Source organism: Liolophura sinensis, chromosome 1 (assembly GCF_032854445.1).
Source record: "Liolophura sinensis isolate JHLJ2023 chromosome 1, CUHK_Ljap_v2, whole genome shotgun sequence".
In the NCBI taxonomy this organism is placed as follows: domain Eukaryota; kingdom Metazoa; phylum Mollusca; class Polyplacophora; order Chitonida; family Chitonidae; genus Liolophura; species Liolophura sinensis.
This window is the reverse complement of record NC_088295.1, coordinates 7,871,364-7,885,974: the sequence shown is the minus strand read 5'-3', so window position 1 is coordinate 7,885,974 and position 14,611 is coordinate 7,871,364. Positions and strand designations below refer to the sequence as shown.

The window sequence follows — 14,611 nt, the reverse complement described above, 5'->3', positions numbered from 1 at the left end:
ATCTCAATCAGAACAGCTTGAGGTAAACACTTTTATGGTTCTCACTGTGTCTTGTGTCTAACCTAATTGTGCTGGGTGTGATCATTGGAGTAGCTTACCTGTCTCAATTAGAACAGCTGGAGATAAGCACTTTGATGGTTCTCACTGTCTCATGTCTAATCTAATTGTGATGGGTCTGATCATTGGAGCAGCATACCTTATGTATTACCTATCTCAATCAGAACAGCTGGAGGTAAACACTTTTATGGTTCTCACTGTGTCTTGTGTCTAACGTAATTGTGCTGGGTCTGATCATTGGATCAGCATACCTTATGTATTACCTGTGTCAATCAGAGCAGCTTGAGGTAAGCACTTTGATGGTTCTCACTGTGTCTTGTGTCTAACGTAATTGTGCTGGGTCTGATCATTGGAGTAGCTTACCTTATGTATTACCTATCTCAATCAGAACAGCTTGAGGTAAACACTTTGATGGTTCTCACTGTGTCTTGTGTCTAACGTAATTGTGCTGGGTCTGATCATTGGAGTAGCTTACCTTATGTATTACCTATCTCAATCAGAACAGCTTGAGGTAAACACTTTGATGGTTCTCACTGTGTCTTGTGTCTAACGTAATTGTGCTGGGTCTGATCATTGGAACAGCATACCTTATGTATTACCTGTCTCAATCAGAACAGCTGGAGGTAAGCACTTTGATGGTTCTCACTGTGTCTCATGTCTAAAGTAATTGTGCTGGGCCTGATCATGGGATCAGCATACCTTATGTATCAGAACAGCTGGAAATAAGTACTGTGTAAGCAATACGGTGGTACTGGTAGAGCAGGCTTCAGTTGGTTTTTAAGTTGACCATGATATTTATGAGGTAGTTTGAAAATTTTTTGACTTTTTGTGGTGAAAATGAAAATATTCTGTAAAGAAAATATTTTTTTTGATATTTTTGCATAATGAGGTTTTGTGACAAGAAAATGGAAGTTTCAATTCAAGTACCAGTATATGAATTAGCAGACAATGTTTAAAATGAGATGATGAAATGTTGAGGCACTATTATTTTGGTCATAAAGCCTTACACATACTATGGTTACTTACATGGACACTGCGACTACATGTGGAGTTAATGACAGGCTGTCATATTATGGTGCTCCTCCACAGAATGACATTCCATTCCTCAGTGACATGGCACTGCCACTGACCATATCTGCCATGTTAGTCATCATTCCATTTGCCTTCTCTGTGATTGGGAACCTGGAGCGGTATGTTGTGCCCAAGACTGAGCTCTATTTCACGATGGTCAGGTAAGTTCACCCACTGATCTGTAAATCACAAATCTGTGCGTAAATCTTTTGTATATCACTTTGTGTAACCAACAAAGATTGTGTCCTGAAAAAAAATACAAACAAAAAAACAAGAGGATGCTAGTGGAAATATAGGCATGGATAATGTGGCTTTGGTTTAAAGTCAACATTTGTATACTTATACCTGGTAAGTTACTCACAGATACATGTACCTGGCAAGTTACACACAGGTACATATACCTGACAAGTTACACACAGGTACCTGTACCTGACAAGTTACACACAGGTTCATGTACCTGACAAGTTACACACAGGTACATGTACCTGACAAGTTACACACAGGTACATATACCTGGCAAGTTACACACATGTACATATACCTGACACATTACACACAGGTACATATACCTGACAAGTTACACACAGGTACATATACCTGACAAGTTACACACATGTACATGTACCTGGCAAGTTACACACAGGTACATGTACCTGGCAAGTTACACACATGTACATTGTACCTGACAAGTTACACACATGTTCATGTACCTGGCAAGTTACACACATGTACATATACCTGACAAGTTACTCACGTGTACATGTGCCTGACAAGTTACACACATGTACATATACCTGGCAAGTTGTACACAGGTACCTGTACCTGACAAGTTACACACAGGTACCTGTACCTGGCAAATTACACACATGTAGCTGACAAATTACACACATGTACATGTACCTGGCAAGTTACACACATGTACATATACCTGACAAGTTACACACATGTACATATACCTGACAAGTTACACACATGTACATATACCTGACACGTTACACACAGGTACATGTAGCTGACAAGTTACACACATGTACATGTAGCTGACAAGTTACACACATGTACATATACCTGGCAAGTTACACACGTGTACATGTAGCTTGCAAGTTACTCACATGTACATATAGCTGGCAAGTTACACACGTGTACATATACCTAGCATGTTACTCATGTGTATATGTACCTGACAAGTTATTTATTTATTTATTTATTTGATTGGTGTTTTACGCCGTACTCAAGAATATTTCACTTATACGACGGCAACCAGCATTATGGTGGGTGAAAACCGGGCACAGCACAGGGGAAACCCACGACCATCCGCAGGTTGCTGCCAGACCTTCCCACATACGGCCGGAGAGGAAGCCAGCATGAGCAGGGCAAGTTACCCACGTGTACATGTACTTGGCAAGGTACTCATGTGTACATGTACCTGGCAAGCTACTCACGTGTACATGTACCTGGCAAGTTACTCACGTGTACATAAACCTGGCAAGTTACACACATGTACACCTACATGGCAAGTTACACACATGTACATGAAGCTGGCAAGTTACACACGTACGTGTAGCTGACAAGTTACACACGTGTACTTGTAGCTGGCAAGTTACACACATGTATGTGTAGCTGATAAGTTACACACATGTACATACACCTGGCAAGCTACACATGTGTACATGTAGCTGGCAAGTTACACACATGTACATGAACCTGACAAGTTACAGATGTGTACATGAACCTGACAAGTTACAGATGTGTACATGAACCTGACAAGTTACACACAGGTACATGAACCTGACAAGTTACAGATGTGTACATGAACCTGACACATTACACACGGGTACATATACCTGAAAAGTTACACACATGTACATGTACCTGATAAGTTACACACGTGTACATACACACCTGGCAAGCTACACACGTGTACATATACCTGACAAGTTACACATGTGTACATGTACATGGCAAAGGGTGTGGTTTTTGCTGAACACTGGTTACATCAACCCATGAACTTGACCATATGGAATACAGTGTTGAATGCTCTGTGTGTGTTTTTTTTTTTTCATTTTTTTTTTAGGTTTCTGCATAAATATGTATTAAGTCTTCATGTCTTCAGGTTACATGTATTATGGAAGTACTGGAAGCAGATTTTGTTTGTTATGGTGGTGAAATGCGACAAAGCAATACAGATAATTCTGTATATAACAATTGTAGCGCCATGTGTTGGCTTTTATTTGAGGAGATTGATGATAAATACAGGTGTTAACTTTACCTTTCAGGACGATGTTACTTAAGGCTGTTATATTGGGTGTGCTGGTATATTTCTGGTTCAACCAGTTGCCCTGTCACAAGCCCATAGGGAATGAAACTATCCGTAGCCTTACTGAGATGGAGAAGGGTACATGCGAACCTGTGAGTATAACAATTTGTCTAAAAAGTGTGCATTAGGAGTTTGTATAATAAACTTCACTTAACTACATGTGGTACAATTTGTTGGTATGGGTGGTTGCAGCTTTGGGATAAGTGTCAGTGTTTGCAGACTCTACGGCTTTTCTGCAGGCCTAGTCTTGTTTCCTCATTCTGTAAACTACAATTATGTCAATGATTGAGTAATAATATAGCGGAAATCACCCAATAATTAGGCAGAGGCTAGAAATCTGTTGGAGTTGTGCAGTACGACTCATGATTATTAATCTTTATATCAGCACGAAAGATTAATGGAAAGTACTTTGAAGCACCATGTTATGTTTTTTATTACAGTTATTGTTGTTTTCCTAATAGCAATTAGAAATGTGAATTGAAAGTTTGTGTGTGTCATTAATTTGTTCTTATATATGCTAAATATTCCTGTACATGTGTTTGTACAGTGCTGGGAGACTGCCATGGGAGAGCGCATTTATAGACTGGTGCTGGTGGATTTTGTTTTTGTCCTGGGCTTTACTTTCCTGGTAGAATTTGTCAGAAGGTCAGTATAAGGCAAAGTGTGTATCTGCCTACATCTTTTTGCGATAAAAACACATGTTGCTGTGGTGGAGTTGAGTTGTTTTGAGAAACTGAAAATTTAAGTATAATAATATGCAATTAAATTGTTCAGGCCATGTTTGAAGCTTTGTCAGCTTTGTCAGCTTTGTGATTTATGCTGGTTATGAGGAAGATCTGTTTTGGCTGATGTCGGCAAATTCCTGTGCGTGAAAATGTGCTTGGACAGTTGTTCCCTGAAACATTTGTAACTGAAACTTTGGTAACAACTGTGTTTTTGTTTATGTTTCACCTAGACTAATGGCCCAGTATTGCTGTAAGAGACTGGCATATCCTGAATTTAACATTGGAAGAAACACACTGAATCTGATCTACTCTCAGACTCTCTGCTGGTTTGTATATCTACCTTCTTTCACCCATGTTCATGTCAGTTGCAAAAGTCAGTTCGCTAAGTTGCAAAAGTCAGTTCGCTAAGTTGCAAAAGTGTTGAAATTTGCTTATAGTATATGCATATTTCTGCGAAAGCTCATGTCAGCGCTTTATACCCTGTGTACTATATAAAGCAATATTTTCTTGTGAGGGTCTGATGTTGTTGTGGTTGTGATGTTTCAGGCTGGGCACTTTTTATTGTCCCTTTCTCTCCTTGATCACCATCGTCAAACTGTTCATCATGTTTTATGTGAAGAGGGTGAGTTGGTCAGCATTTATCTGATCAATACCTGTGTAATATTGTAGTTATTACAAAACTTCCTTCTGCACTTGAGTGAAAACTGTATTATCTTTTTTTTAAACCAAGTAAAAGATGTACATGTTGTAATTGTTATCACACCTGCTTAACAGGCTTTGAAGTTTAATCATTAAGTAACAATTTTCTGAAGATATAAAATGATTTTCTGTTTGTCTGGAGATTGAGGTGTGTACCAGACATACATCTGTATTTTCATGATAAAATTGGCAGCTGTTATCATGCAGTTATCACTGCAATTAATTACAATACTTAAAATATAATCTCTGTTGATGCAATTTATATTTTGCGATAGCGTTTGTTGTAATGGAGGGAATTTAACCTAGTTCAGCAGGGTTTGGTCTGTGTGATGACGTGGATTGTTTTATTTTGTGAGTCGGCAGACAGTTCAAGAGTTGTTGCAATGAAAATCTTTTCTGGTTTTCAGGTGAGTGTGATGCAGAATTGTCGTCCCTCGCTGAAACCTTGGAGAGCTTCCAGAACTCACACCATCTTCCTCGGCTTCCTCTTCTGCTTCTTTCTTCTAGCAGCTATATCTGTGGCCTGCAGTATTATTTTGTAAGTTTACTGTTCAGTGCTGTAGCTGTAACACACACTATTACAGCTACCTATACACTGTTGATATATGCGCAAATGGCGATAGTTCAAGTATTTTGTTTGTTCATAATACTGGTTGTTGTAGGAGAGGTATACTGTATTGTTAAGTTTCTTTCTGTAGCAGTGACATGCTGTATGGTTACTTTTCCTGCTGTAGCAGTGGCATGCTGTATTGTTATAAAGTTTCCTTCTTTAACATTGGCATGCTGTATTGTTAATTTTCCTGCTGTGGCAGTGGCATCCTATGTTGTTTAGTTTCTTTCTGTAGCAGTGGCTTGCTTTATTGAGTTTCTTTCTGTAGCAGTGGCATGCTGTATTGTTTAAGTTTCCTTTTGTAGCAGCACCATGCTGTATTGTTAAGTTTCTTTCTGTAGAAGTGGCGTGCTATTTTTTTTAGTATTTTTCTGTAGCAGGGGCATGCCCTATTGTTAAATTTCCGTCTGTAGCAGCACCGTACTGTATTGTTAAGTTTCTTTCTGTAGCAGTGGTATACTGTATTGTTTAAGTTTCCTTCTGTAGTAGTACCATGCTGTAGTGTTAACTTTCTTGCTGTAGCGCAATTTGTAACGAATATATTGCTTTGAATATGTTTTCAGCATAGAACCAAGTGAAGACTGTGGGCCATACCGCGGAAAGTCGAAGGCATATGATGTAATCATTGAACTGATTGACTACTGGGAGACGAAGGAAAGAATAATCGCAGATATTATAGACTTCATTACCTCCCCTGGATTTGTGGCCGGTATCATCGTTGTTCTCTGGTGAGTTTCTGTTCAGGTCTGTGAATAAAATAGAATAGTCTCCTGTAAACCCCATTTACACAATGGGATTGGCCTTACTTTCAGTATTCCACAAAATGGAAACATGTGAACTGTTAATTGATTGATCAAAATGTAAATTCATAAAGTGTCTTAAAAAGAAATTTGTGCTGTTTTCATTTGATCACTTCCTTTGTATTCAGTTGACAGGATGTGAATATGGCGTTAACAAACTTTAACTTTTAAACTGAAATTTTCATTTTCCTTGATAATTTGAAAATGGTGTATTTCTAAAATCGATAAATCTTTGCCAGGCTGCATATGTACTTAGATAACAGAAAGATAGCAATCCCTGCACAAGATAACTTCTCTTCTTTGATGTTTTTTTTCTCTTTCAGGGGAGTTTGTGGTATTAATTGCCCTGTTTGGCACCTGCTTTTTTTCTTGTGTTTTTAACAGTGTGGGGACATACTATCTGCATATCATAATGATTGGCCATAAGGAGATGGTGGCACTCTTAAAACATCAGCTAGTTTTGGTAGGTTCTTGTATTGTACATACTGTGGTTTATGATTTGGGCATGTCTTTCATACATACTGTGGTTTTATGATTTGGGCATGTCTTTCATACATACTGTGGTTTTATGATTTGGGCATGTCTTTCATACATACTGTGGTTTTATCATTTGGGCATGTCTTTCATACATACTGTGGGTTATCATTTGGGCATGTCTTTCATACATACTGTGGGTTATCATTTGGGCATGTCTTTCATACATACTGTGGTTTTATCATTTGGGCATGTCTTTCATACATACTGTGGTTTTATCATTTGGGCATGTCTTTTATATATACTGTGGGTTATCATTTGGGCATCTTTCATACATACTGTGGTTTTATCATTTGGGCATATCTTTCATACATACTGTGGTTTCATCATTTGGGCATGTCCTTTATACGTATTGTAGTTCTATCATTTGGGCATGTCTTTTATACGTACTGTAGTTCTATCATTTGGGCATCTCTTTCATACAGGAACTGTAATATTACATGCATATATTGCGGTTTAACCTTGTCATTGGATTTGGATCATGTAAAAGACAGATAAGGTTCAGGTAGCTATGTTATCAAGTAATACATGTATTTAAAACATTTCATTGTTTCAGGAAGGGAAGGATAAGACATACTTATTAGACATGCTACAGATGATAAACAGACAGATCAAGACTGAGGGAACACTAGTGGGCACATCACCCAGACGTTCTCAGCATGGCCCAGAGCAAGGTAAACTCCAAAATGGATGGTGAGGTCAACAGGGATGATAGGGTCATTTTGTGACCAGAATGGAGAGTAGGGTGAGCAGAGATGATAAGGTCATTTTGCAACCAGAATGGAGGGTGGGATCAACAGGGATGATGATGTCATTTTGTGACCAGAATGGAGGGTGGGGGTGAGCAGAGATGATGAAGTCATTTTGTGACCAGAATGGAGGATGGGACCAATGGGGATGATGAGGTCATTTGTGACCAGAATGGAGGGTGGGATCAACAGGGATGATAGGGTCATTTGTGACCAGCATGGAGGGTGGGGTGAGCAGAGATGATGAAGTCATTTTGTGACCAGAATGGAGGGTGGGGTGATCATGGATGACAGGTCATTTTGTGACTAGAATGGAGGGTCTGATTAATAGGGATAATAGGATCATTTTGTTGCCAGACTGAAGGGTGGGGTCAACAGGGAAGATAGTCATTTTGTGATTGAGATGATAGGGTCATTTTGTTACCAGAATGGAGGATGGCATCAGCTGGGATTATAGGGTCATTTTATGACTTGAACGTGGGATAAGTAATGATAAAATCATTTTGTGACTAAAATGGAGGGTGGGGTCAACAAGGTTGAGTGTCAATTTGCAACCAGAAAAGAGGTTGGGGTCAACAGGGATGATAGGGTTATTTTGTGACCATAATGGAGGGTGGGGTGAGCAGGAATGATAGGGTCATTTTGTGACCAGAATGGAGGGTGGGGTCAACTCAAATGAAGGGGTCATTTTGTTACCAGAATGGAGAGTGGTATCATCTGGGATGATAGGATCATTTTGTTACCGGAATGGAGGGTGTGATCACTTGGGAAGATAGGGTCATTTTGTGTCCATAATGGAGAGTGAGGTGAGCAGGGGTGATAGAGTCATTTTGTTACCATAATGGAGGGTGGGGTCAACTGGGATGATAGGGTCATTTTGTTACCAGAATAGAGAGTGGGATCACCTGGGAAGACGGGGTGATCCCACTGGAGAGTGGGATCACTTGGGAGAATAGGGTCATTTTGTGTCCATAATGGAGAGTGGGGTGAGCAGGGGTGATAGAGGCATTTTGTGTCCATAATGGAGAGTGGGGTGAGCAGGAGTGATAGAGTCATTTTGTGTCCATAATGGAAGGTGAGGAGAACTGAAATGGTAGGATCATTTTGTTACCTAAATGGAGGGTGCGATCACCTGGGAAGACAGGGCCATTTTGTGTCCACAATGGAGGGTGGAGTGAGCAGGGATGATAAAATCATTTTGTGACAGAAATGGAAGGTGGGGTCAACAAGGTTGAGTGTCATTTTGCGACTAGAATAGAGGTTGGGGTTAACAGGGATGATAGGGTTATTTTGTGACCAGAATAGAGGGTAGGGTCAACAGGGATAATAGGGTTATTTGGGCAACATTATTAACATAATAAAAATGTAAAATTGCTAGGATTTAAACTCTCTCTTAAATTCTTTGATTTTGGCAAATAGTAGCCTTCTTGAGGTGAAAATGATAATGATTCAAGCATTTGATGCACCAGGATGGCATCAGCTGTGAACAACTTTAAACATTAATCAGACATAATGAGTGCTACAGGTTTTGCTGCATATAATACAAAGCCTTGTCTTATAAAGTTATGCAATATAATATAAATGTACAAAGGTATTAGGTTATGTAATATAACATAAATGTACAAAGGTATTAGATTATGCAGTGTAATATAAATATACCAAGGTATTAAGTTATGCAGTGTAATATAATTGTACAAAGGTATAAAGTTATGCAGAGTAATATATAAATGTACCAAGGTATTAAGTTATGCAATATGGTATAAAGATAAATATCTGGACATTTTATACTGAATTTACTAAAGATTTAATTTCAAGAAACTTTTAGTGCTAAGGAAGTTGAACTGAATATTTATATCTACAGAAATGTTTTTATCGGATTGATACTGTCTGTATGCTTTATTGGAATGCATTGATTGAATCCCCTGAATTTGTTAGCAAGATACCATGTGTGAGTGTTGGTGTATGATTTTGCTGATTACATGAGCTTTGGACATTTTGGCTTGTCCAGGTGGACCCTGAATACACATTTCCCCTATTTGTGATTCTTTATTGCTGATGTTTGTTAGCTCATGTCCCAGAATGGGAAACGTTTTGAAATTTGTCACATTGCAGAATCTCCTTCAACATGTACAACCATATAACAATCCATGAAGTTGTAGGTTTCTTATTTTAGATGAGAACATAAATGAGAAGAGTATAAGTGTGAAGGTAGAACACAATTTTGTCTGTGTGAACACAACATTGAACAGTCAATTTATTCTGTACGGTATGAATGGCTTACGTTACAGTTCTGATGAGATGAAGATAGAGAATGCTCACCTGTGTGTCATTTTATAGATCCCTGCAGTTGTCTTTACCTTGTTCATTTCTGTCTCTTCTACGTTCATAAAGGTGTCTCGTTACCAATAATTTTTATTATTATAACTTATTATGTGAAGTGTATTTCAGTACAGGTGAGAATCCACCTTAACTGTACAAAACATCAACACCGCTAAAAATATTTTCTTATTGGTGAAGATTTCTTCATCTTGAAAACAGATTGACCTCATGCACAGACTGTTTTGTTGTAGGAACATCCTGGCAAGGCGCTCCCCGGGGGCAATAGGTAACCAGCCTGCCTTCAGTCAATGTACCAGCCAAAACTATGCTAACCAGATAACTACACTATTACCAGCTTGCTAGAGCTATATGTGCTAACTGCTTAATATCACTGCTTGTCTGTGTCTGCGATGTTTAGGTCCCGGTATGCTTATAAGCACATATGTATGGTCATAATGTGGGAGGCGTGGGCTTCAGGCTTGTTTGACGAGAGTCAGGTAAACATCATAAGAATCGAGTGGACTATGAAGACTTGCTTTCCTAATGACATTGTATCAGATATAATGCTCTAACTTTGCTATGGGTTTCAGTATGCGATTTGTACAAGTGTGTTGTACCGTATTAAGAAAATGTCGTCCTTATAGACAGCTTGGATGTGGGAAAAATGGTATTCATGTATACGTGTACATTTTGTGTAGTTCAGTGTAGACAAGTGGAATTTGTCAACATTGAAGGATTGCTGGGCTCAGTATGCAGAACTATATATATATATCTATGAAGATAAATGTGTCGTCATTTTGTTCAGTTTCAAGGATGCTTTGGTTTATGGTTTGCAAAAATTAAACTGAACTGGATGACATGTTCCCGTAGTTTATTGAATGTTAATATTGAACAGATGTCCAGACTTCCAGCATGACATTGTACACCAGGTAAACTTAAGCCAAGCACTTCAAACTAGACAGATTTTTTTTTATTAGGGTCCCATGCTGGTGTCCTAGCTGGACACCTCTTGAAATCATCCGGAATATTATTCTTAGGCAACTCGTAAACTTGCAATATCTTGAAAACTGGTAAAGGTAGAAAAACCAAACTTTGGAGCCTTAATAAGGAACATACGAAGCAACTTTTGAATGTTTTCTGCTCTTTTACCAATCACATGATTTATCGGCCATTATGAATTTTATTGATGTGCAAAAAAAATCTTCTCCAAAATGGCTAACCTATCGAGATAAACTTTTCGTTTACAGTGTAGGTGGATCAACCTACCCAGACTGTAAAAAGCTTTTAGTTTGGTATGCAAATAAGGCCAAAACTGAAGAATGAACTTTGTGTTGTTTTCATGTTATGACCAAAAAACCAACAAAAAATTGGCCAAACCATCCTGTGTAAGTAGCTCGGGAGCTTCGTGCTAGGCTGCATGAAACCATTGACTGCAGTTTACCATGGGAACGGACATCAGAACTGCAAGAATGTATTCTTTCTGTCTTATCTCCTGGGCCTGAAGATCAAAGCCACCTAATCTCTATCCTAGTCTTCAGTACTTGATCAGTTGTAAATGATGCCTGGCAGTAGGGTTCAAATCCAGTACATTTCATGCTTTTTCCCATTATCATGAACTGTATAGACACCAGGCTACCGGAAGTGGTAAAAGAGTGTTGGTGTGAACCCTGGCAATGCGGTTGGATAACAGCGTTAATTAAATTTTGCATGCAACAAATTGAATATACTGCTTTTTGCTCCTGTCCAAGTGGTTAATTAACACATTGTACAAATAGTTTTTGGATACATGTATTTTGCCAGTCCAGACTGTGATGTCTGTCATATATTTAGCCCGCTCATGTCACACTGACTCATCCATATATGGTAATGCTGAATAGACCAATCACTGTGTATGCCTCAACTGTTCATCCTCACAGGCTTTGTCTATCTGCTTCTCATCACAATTGCCTGGGAAACATGAATGCAGATGTAATATTCATATTGTGAGAGATGTTGTCTGACTTGATTTGATTGTTGTTAATGGGAAGGTTCAATAATGTTTCATTTGTACAATGGCAGTCATTTTTCTGAGTGGAGGAAGACAGGTGAGAGATGACAGACTCGGTCACAGTCACCTTGTAGTATACACATAGTACGTGTATGTGCAGGTGTGATGGTTTCCCTCCAGCCATCTTAAGGTGGACTGTACACGTGGTTTTTCAGCTCTTAACTTCACTTATTTACTTCCAGAATACACCCAGACCTGCATGATTGACTTAACATGTGCATGTGCTTCAATTTTGCTTGCATTTACACTTTTTGTCTCCAGGACTTATTTCTGAACACAACCCCTTCTGTAGCTTTTGACAGATTTCCCCAAACCCTTTACAGATGTGTCTGAGATGAATGAATGTACGTGTGCATTTGGGGTAGCAATATTTTCCAAACTATTATCATTTGAAGATTGAATTTTCATAAAAATTAGATCTTGCCAGTGCTACCCCTGGGAAACTTGCAAAAGGTTATATGAACACTTTAAGTGTAATGTTGACAATCAGACGATGTGCATGAGATTTTGGAGTTTCTGTGTGTCATTTGTGTATAATACTGTGGGAATAATGGATGGCATCGTCTGACTACTCTTGTAAAAAGGTTGGATTGAAAATTTTTATGTAAGGTTAAATGTTTATAGTGAGGATTTTATCCTTAGTCAACAGTTGACCTGCAATATAAAAATTCTGTCTTTTGCATGTTGATGTAAAAGATCACCTGCATGATGTGTCTTTGATATTAGTTACATCTTGCACAATGCTGTAGTATTCCTGTAAAATGGCTTGAGTAGAAATGTACAATTGTACATGTATTAAGAAGTATACTAGAGGCCATGGAATGAAGAGTTATGAAAGAATTATCAGATATTTGCTTCATAGAAATAGAAAGCTTTGCCTGCCTTCCCTACTTAACATAGTTCCTTCAGCTTAGTTTCATACTGAATTGAGAGTGTTAAACTTCGTGTTTATCGGCCATTTGTGTGTGTGTTTTTTTCCTATTTCAAGAAGTTTAAATCTTAGGTTAATAGTATGACTGAGTAAGCAATTCAAAACTCAATTCTTCAAGTCATTCCAGACCTGCGATCACCACAGAAGGTTCGTTTTTAACTTGTGACTTTGATCATGTTTCAGGTGACAGGCACAGGTTTATCAAGACTAAGATGGCTGCCTGGGGACCAGACACACGATACTGACACGTTTGAGAACAGAAGAGGGCGTGGTCATCGTCTGTACTAATGTTGCAAATGGTTTTATCCTACGCTTTGGTACTAACTCAGCTGTTTTGTTTTAATTGAATCTTTGTTAATTAATGCTGGGGTTAATATCATTGGGGAAAAATGTGTCCAGGGTGCTGGTACACTTAGCCTGATTCATGATGTTTTAAGGTGTTGATTGGGAATTAGAGTTGTGTAGAAATGTTATCCCCCCTCTCTTATACATGTGTTAACAGGCTTATTCAGTTCCTAAGGTTTTTAGTTAAAGTCCCCATTGTAAAGATGCAATAATGTCCTACTGGTTGGACGAATCAAAGTATGTATGACATACACACGTAACTGTAACACTTCTGTTATGTAATGTGGTTTTTAATGCGGCTGGTAGTAGCGGGTTGCTTTAGAATTATTCAGAATTAATGAAGGTGTTTACATTCATTTACATAAACTTTTACCATAGAAAGTTACATGCCTCAGATCTCTTCATGGGGCTCATATTACAGGCATCTTTGCTTGAAAATTATTGTAGGTATGGAAGTGATTTTTTCATTTTCGCCTTAATTTTTTGTTGTTTCTTGTTTTATTCAAAATTTATCAGCTCCTGCTAGAGTACATGTACATGTGCAGTGCACTACATGTGTATTGTGTTTGTGTAAAGTTTAAGCAGAGAGTTAAAAGCAGAGGTTATGAAAAATGACTCAGAAAGTGATATATAAAGTTAAAGGAGATGTTTAACTTACACATTTGTTGAAATGTATGCTTTAAGTAAATATAACATATTTTATAACTGCTTGTTAAGTATAACAGACTTCAGAATCATGAAGCGATCATAGGTCAACATTTGAATCTTAATATTTTCCTTTCTGTTATATTAGCTGAATTTTGTTTTTGTAATTACTTACCCAGAATACACGTTGTCAAGCAATATTTTGACCTTATTACATAACAAGTAACAGTTTTGAAGTGCTGTGAAACTCTGACTGAAGTCTTAGATTGCTTCATGATCCTGGGGCCACGGGATCAGATTTACATGGAGGAACGTGGGGCAAACCCCAGGTTGTGGTGTTGCATATTGGAACAGACATAGTGTGACCAAAGTAAAGGTTGCTTTTTGATGCTATTACACACTAGTGTATATAAACATTATATAAGAACTCGGGTACTAGATGTGAGTTCATGTATCCTGACAATTACAGTTCATTGTTCATTGTTTTGTAGAACATTGGGACTGGAAGCATACATTTTATTTAATCCAGGTCAGCATTTCTGGCAAAGAGTATTTTTTTGACATGATTATATTCACTGTTACTGGTATAATTTATACCTAATAAAGTGCAGTATTCTTCAGATTTGAACTTGTCTTTTGTGGACACATATTTCAACAACCAACATTCTCCTCCATGAAAAATGTGAGTATTGGTACTTACAGCCAAATACTGCTACAACTGGAGTGAATTCTTGTAGTAGGAGATTATCAGATGAGCTGATC

At 38.2% G+C, this 14,611-nt stretch overlaps 1 protein-coding gene across 2 annotated transcripts in view; it reads left to right on the top strand.

The window, feature by feature from the left end:
* Window positions 1–14,452, top strand: part of LOC135474893 (transmembrane channel-like protein 5) — a 41,698-nt gene extending 27,246 nt beyond the window's left edge. The window contains exons 10-20 of one of the 2 annotated variants that reach the window (XM_064754570.1): window positions 1,147–1,289; window positions 3,405–3,537; window positions 3,993–4,090; window positions 4,401–4,496; window positions 4,717–4,792; window positions 5,277–5,407; window positions 6,043–6,207; window positions 6,664–6,742; window positions 7,370–7,487; window positions 10,133–10,167; window positions 13,043–14,452. In XM_064754570.1, the coding sequence (XP_064610640.1) occupies window positions 1,147–1,289; window positions 3,405–3,537; window positions 3,993–4,090; window positions 4,401–4,496; window positions 4,717–4,792; window positions 5,277–5,407; window positions 6,043–6,207; window positions 6,664–6,742; window positions 7,370–7,487; window positions 10,133–10,167 (1,074 nt within the window). In that variant the 3' untranslated portion in view covers window positions 13,043–14,452. The remainder of the gene's footprint in view (window positions 1–1,146; window positions 1,290–3,404; window positions 3,538–3,992; window positions 4,091–4,400; window positions 4,497–4,716; window positions 4,793–5,276; window positions 5,408–6,042; window positions 6,208–6,663; window positions 6,743–7,369; window positions 7,488–10,132; window positions 10,168–13,042) is intronic. The other variant, XM_064754562.1, reaches the window with a different exon arrangement.
* Window positions 14,453–14,611: the final 159 nt, after the last annotated feature.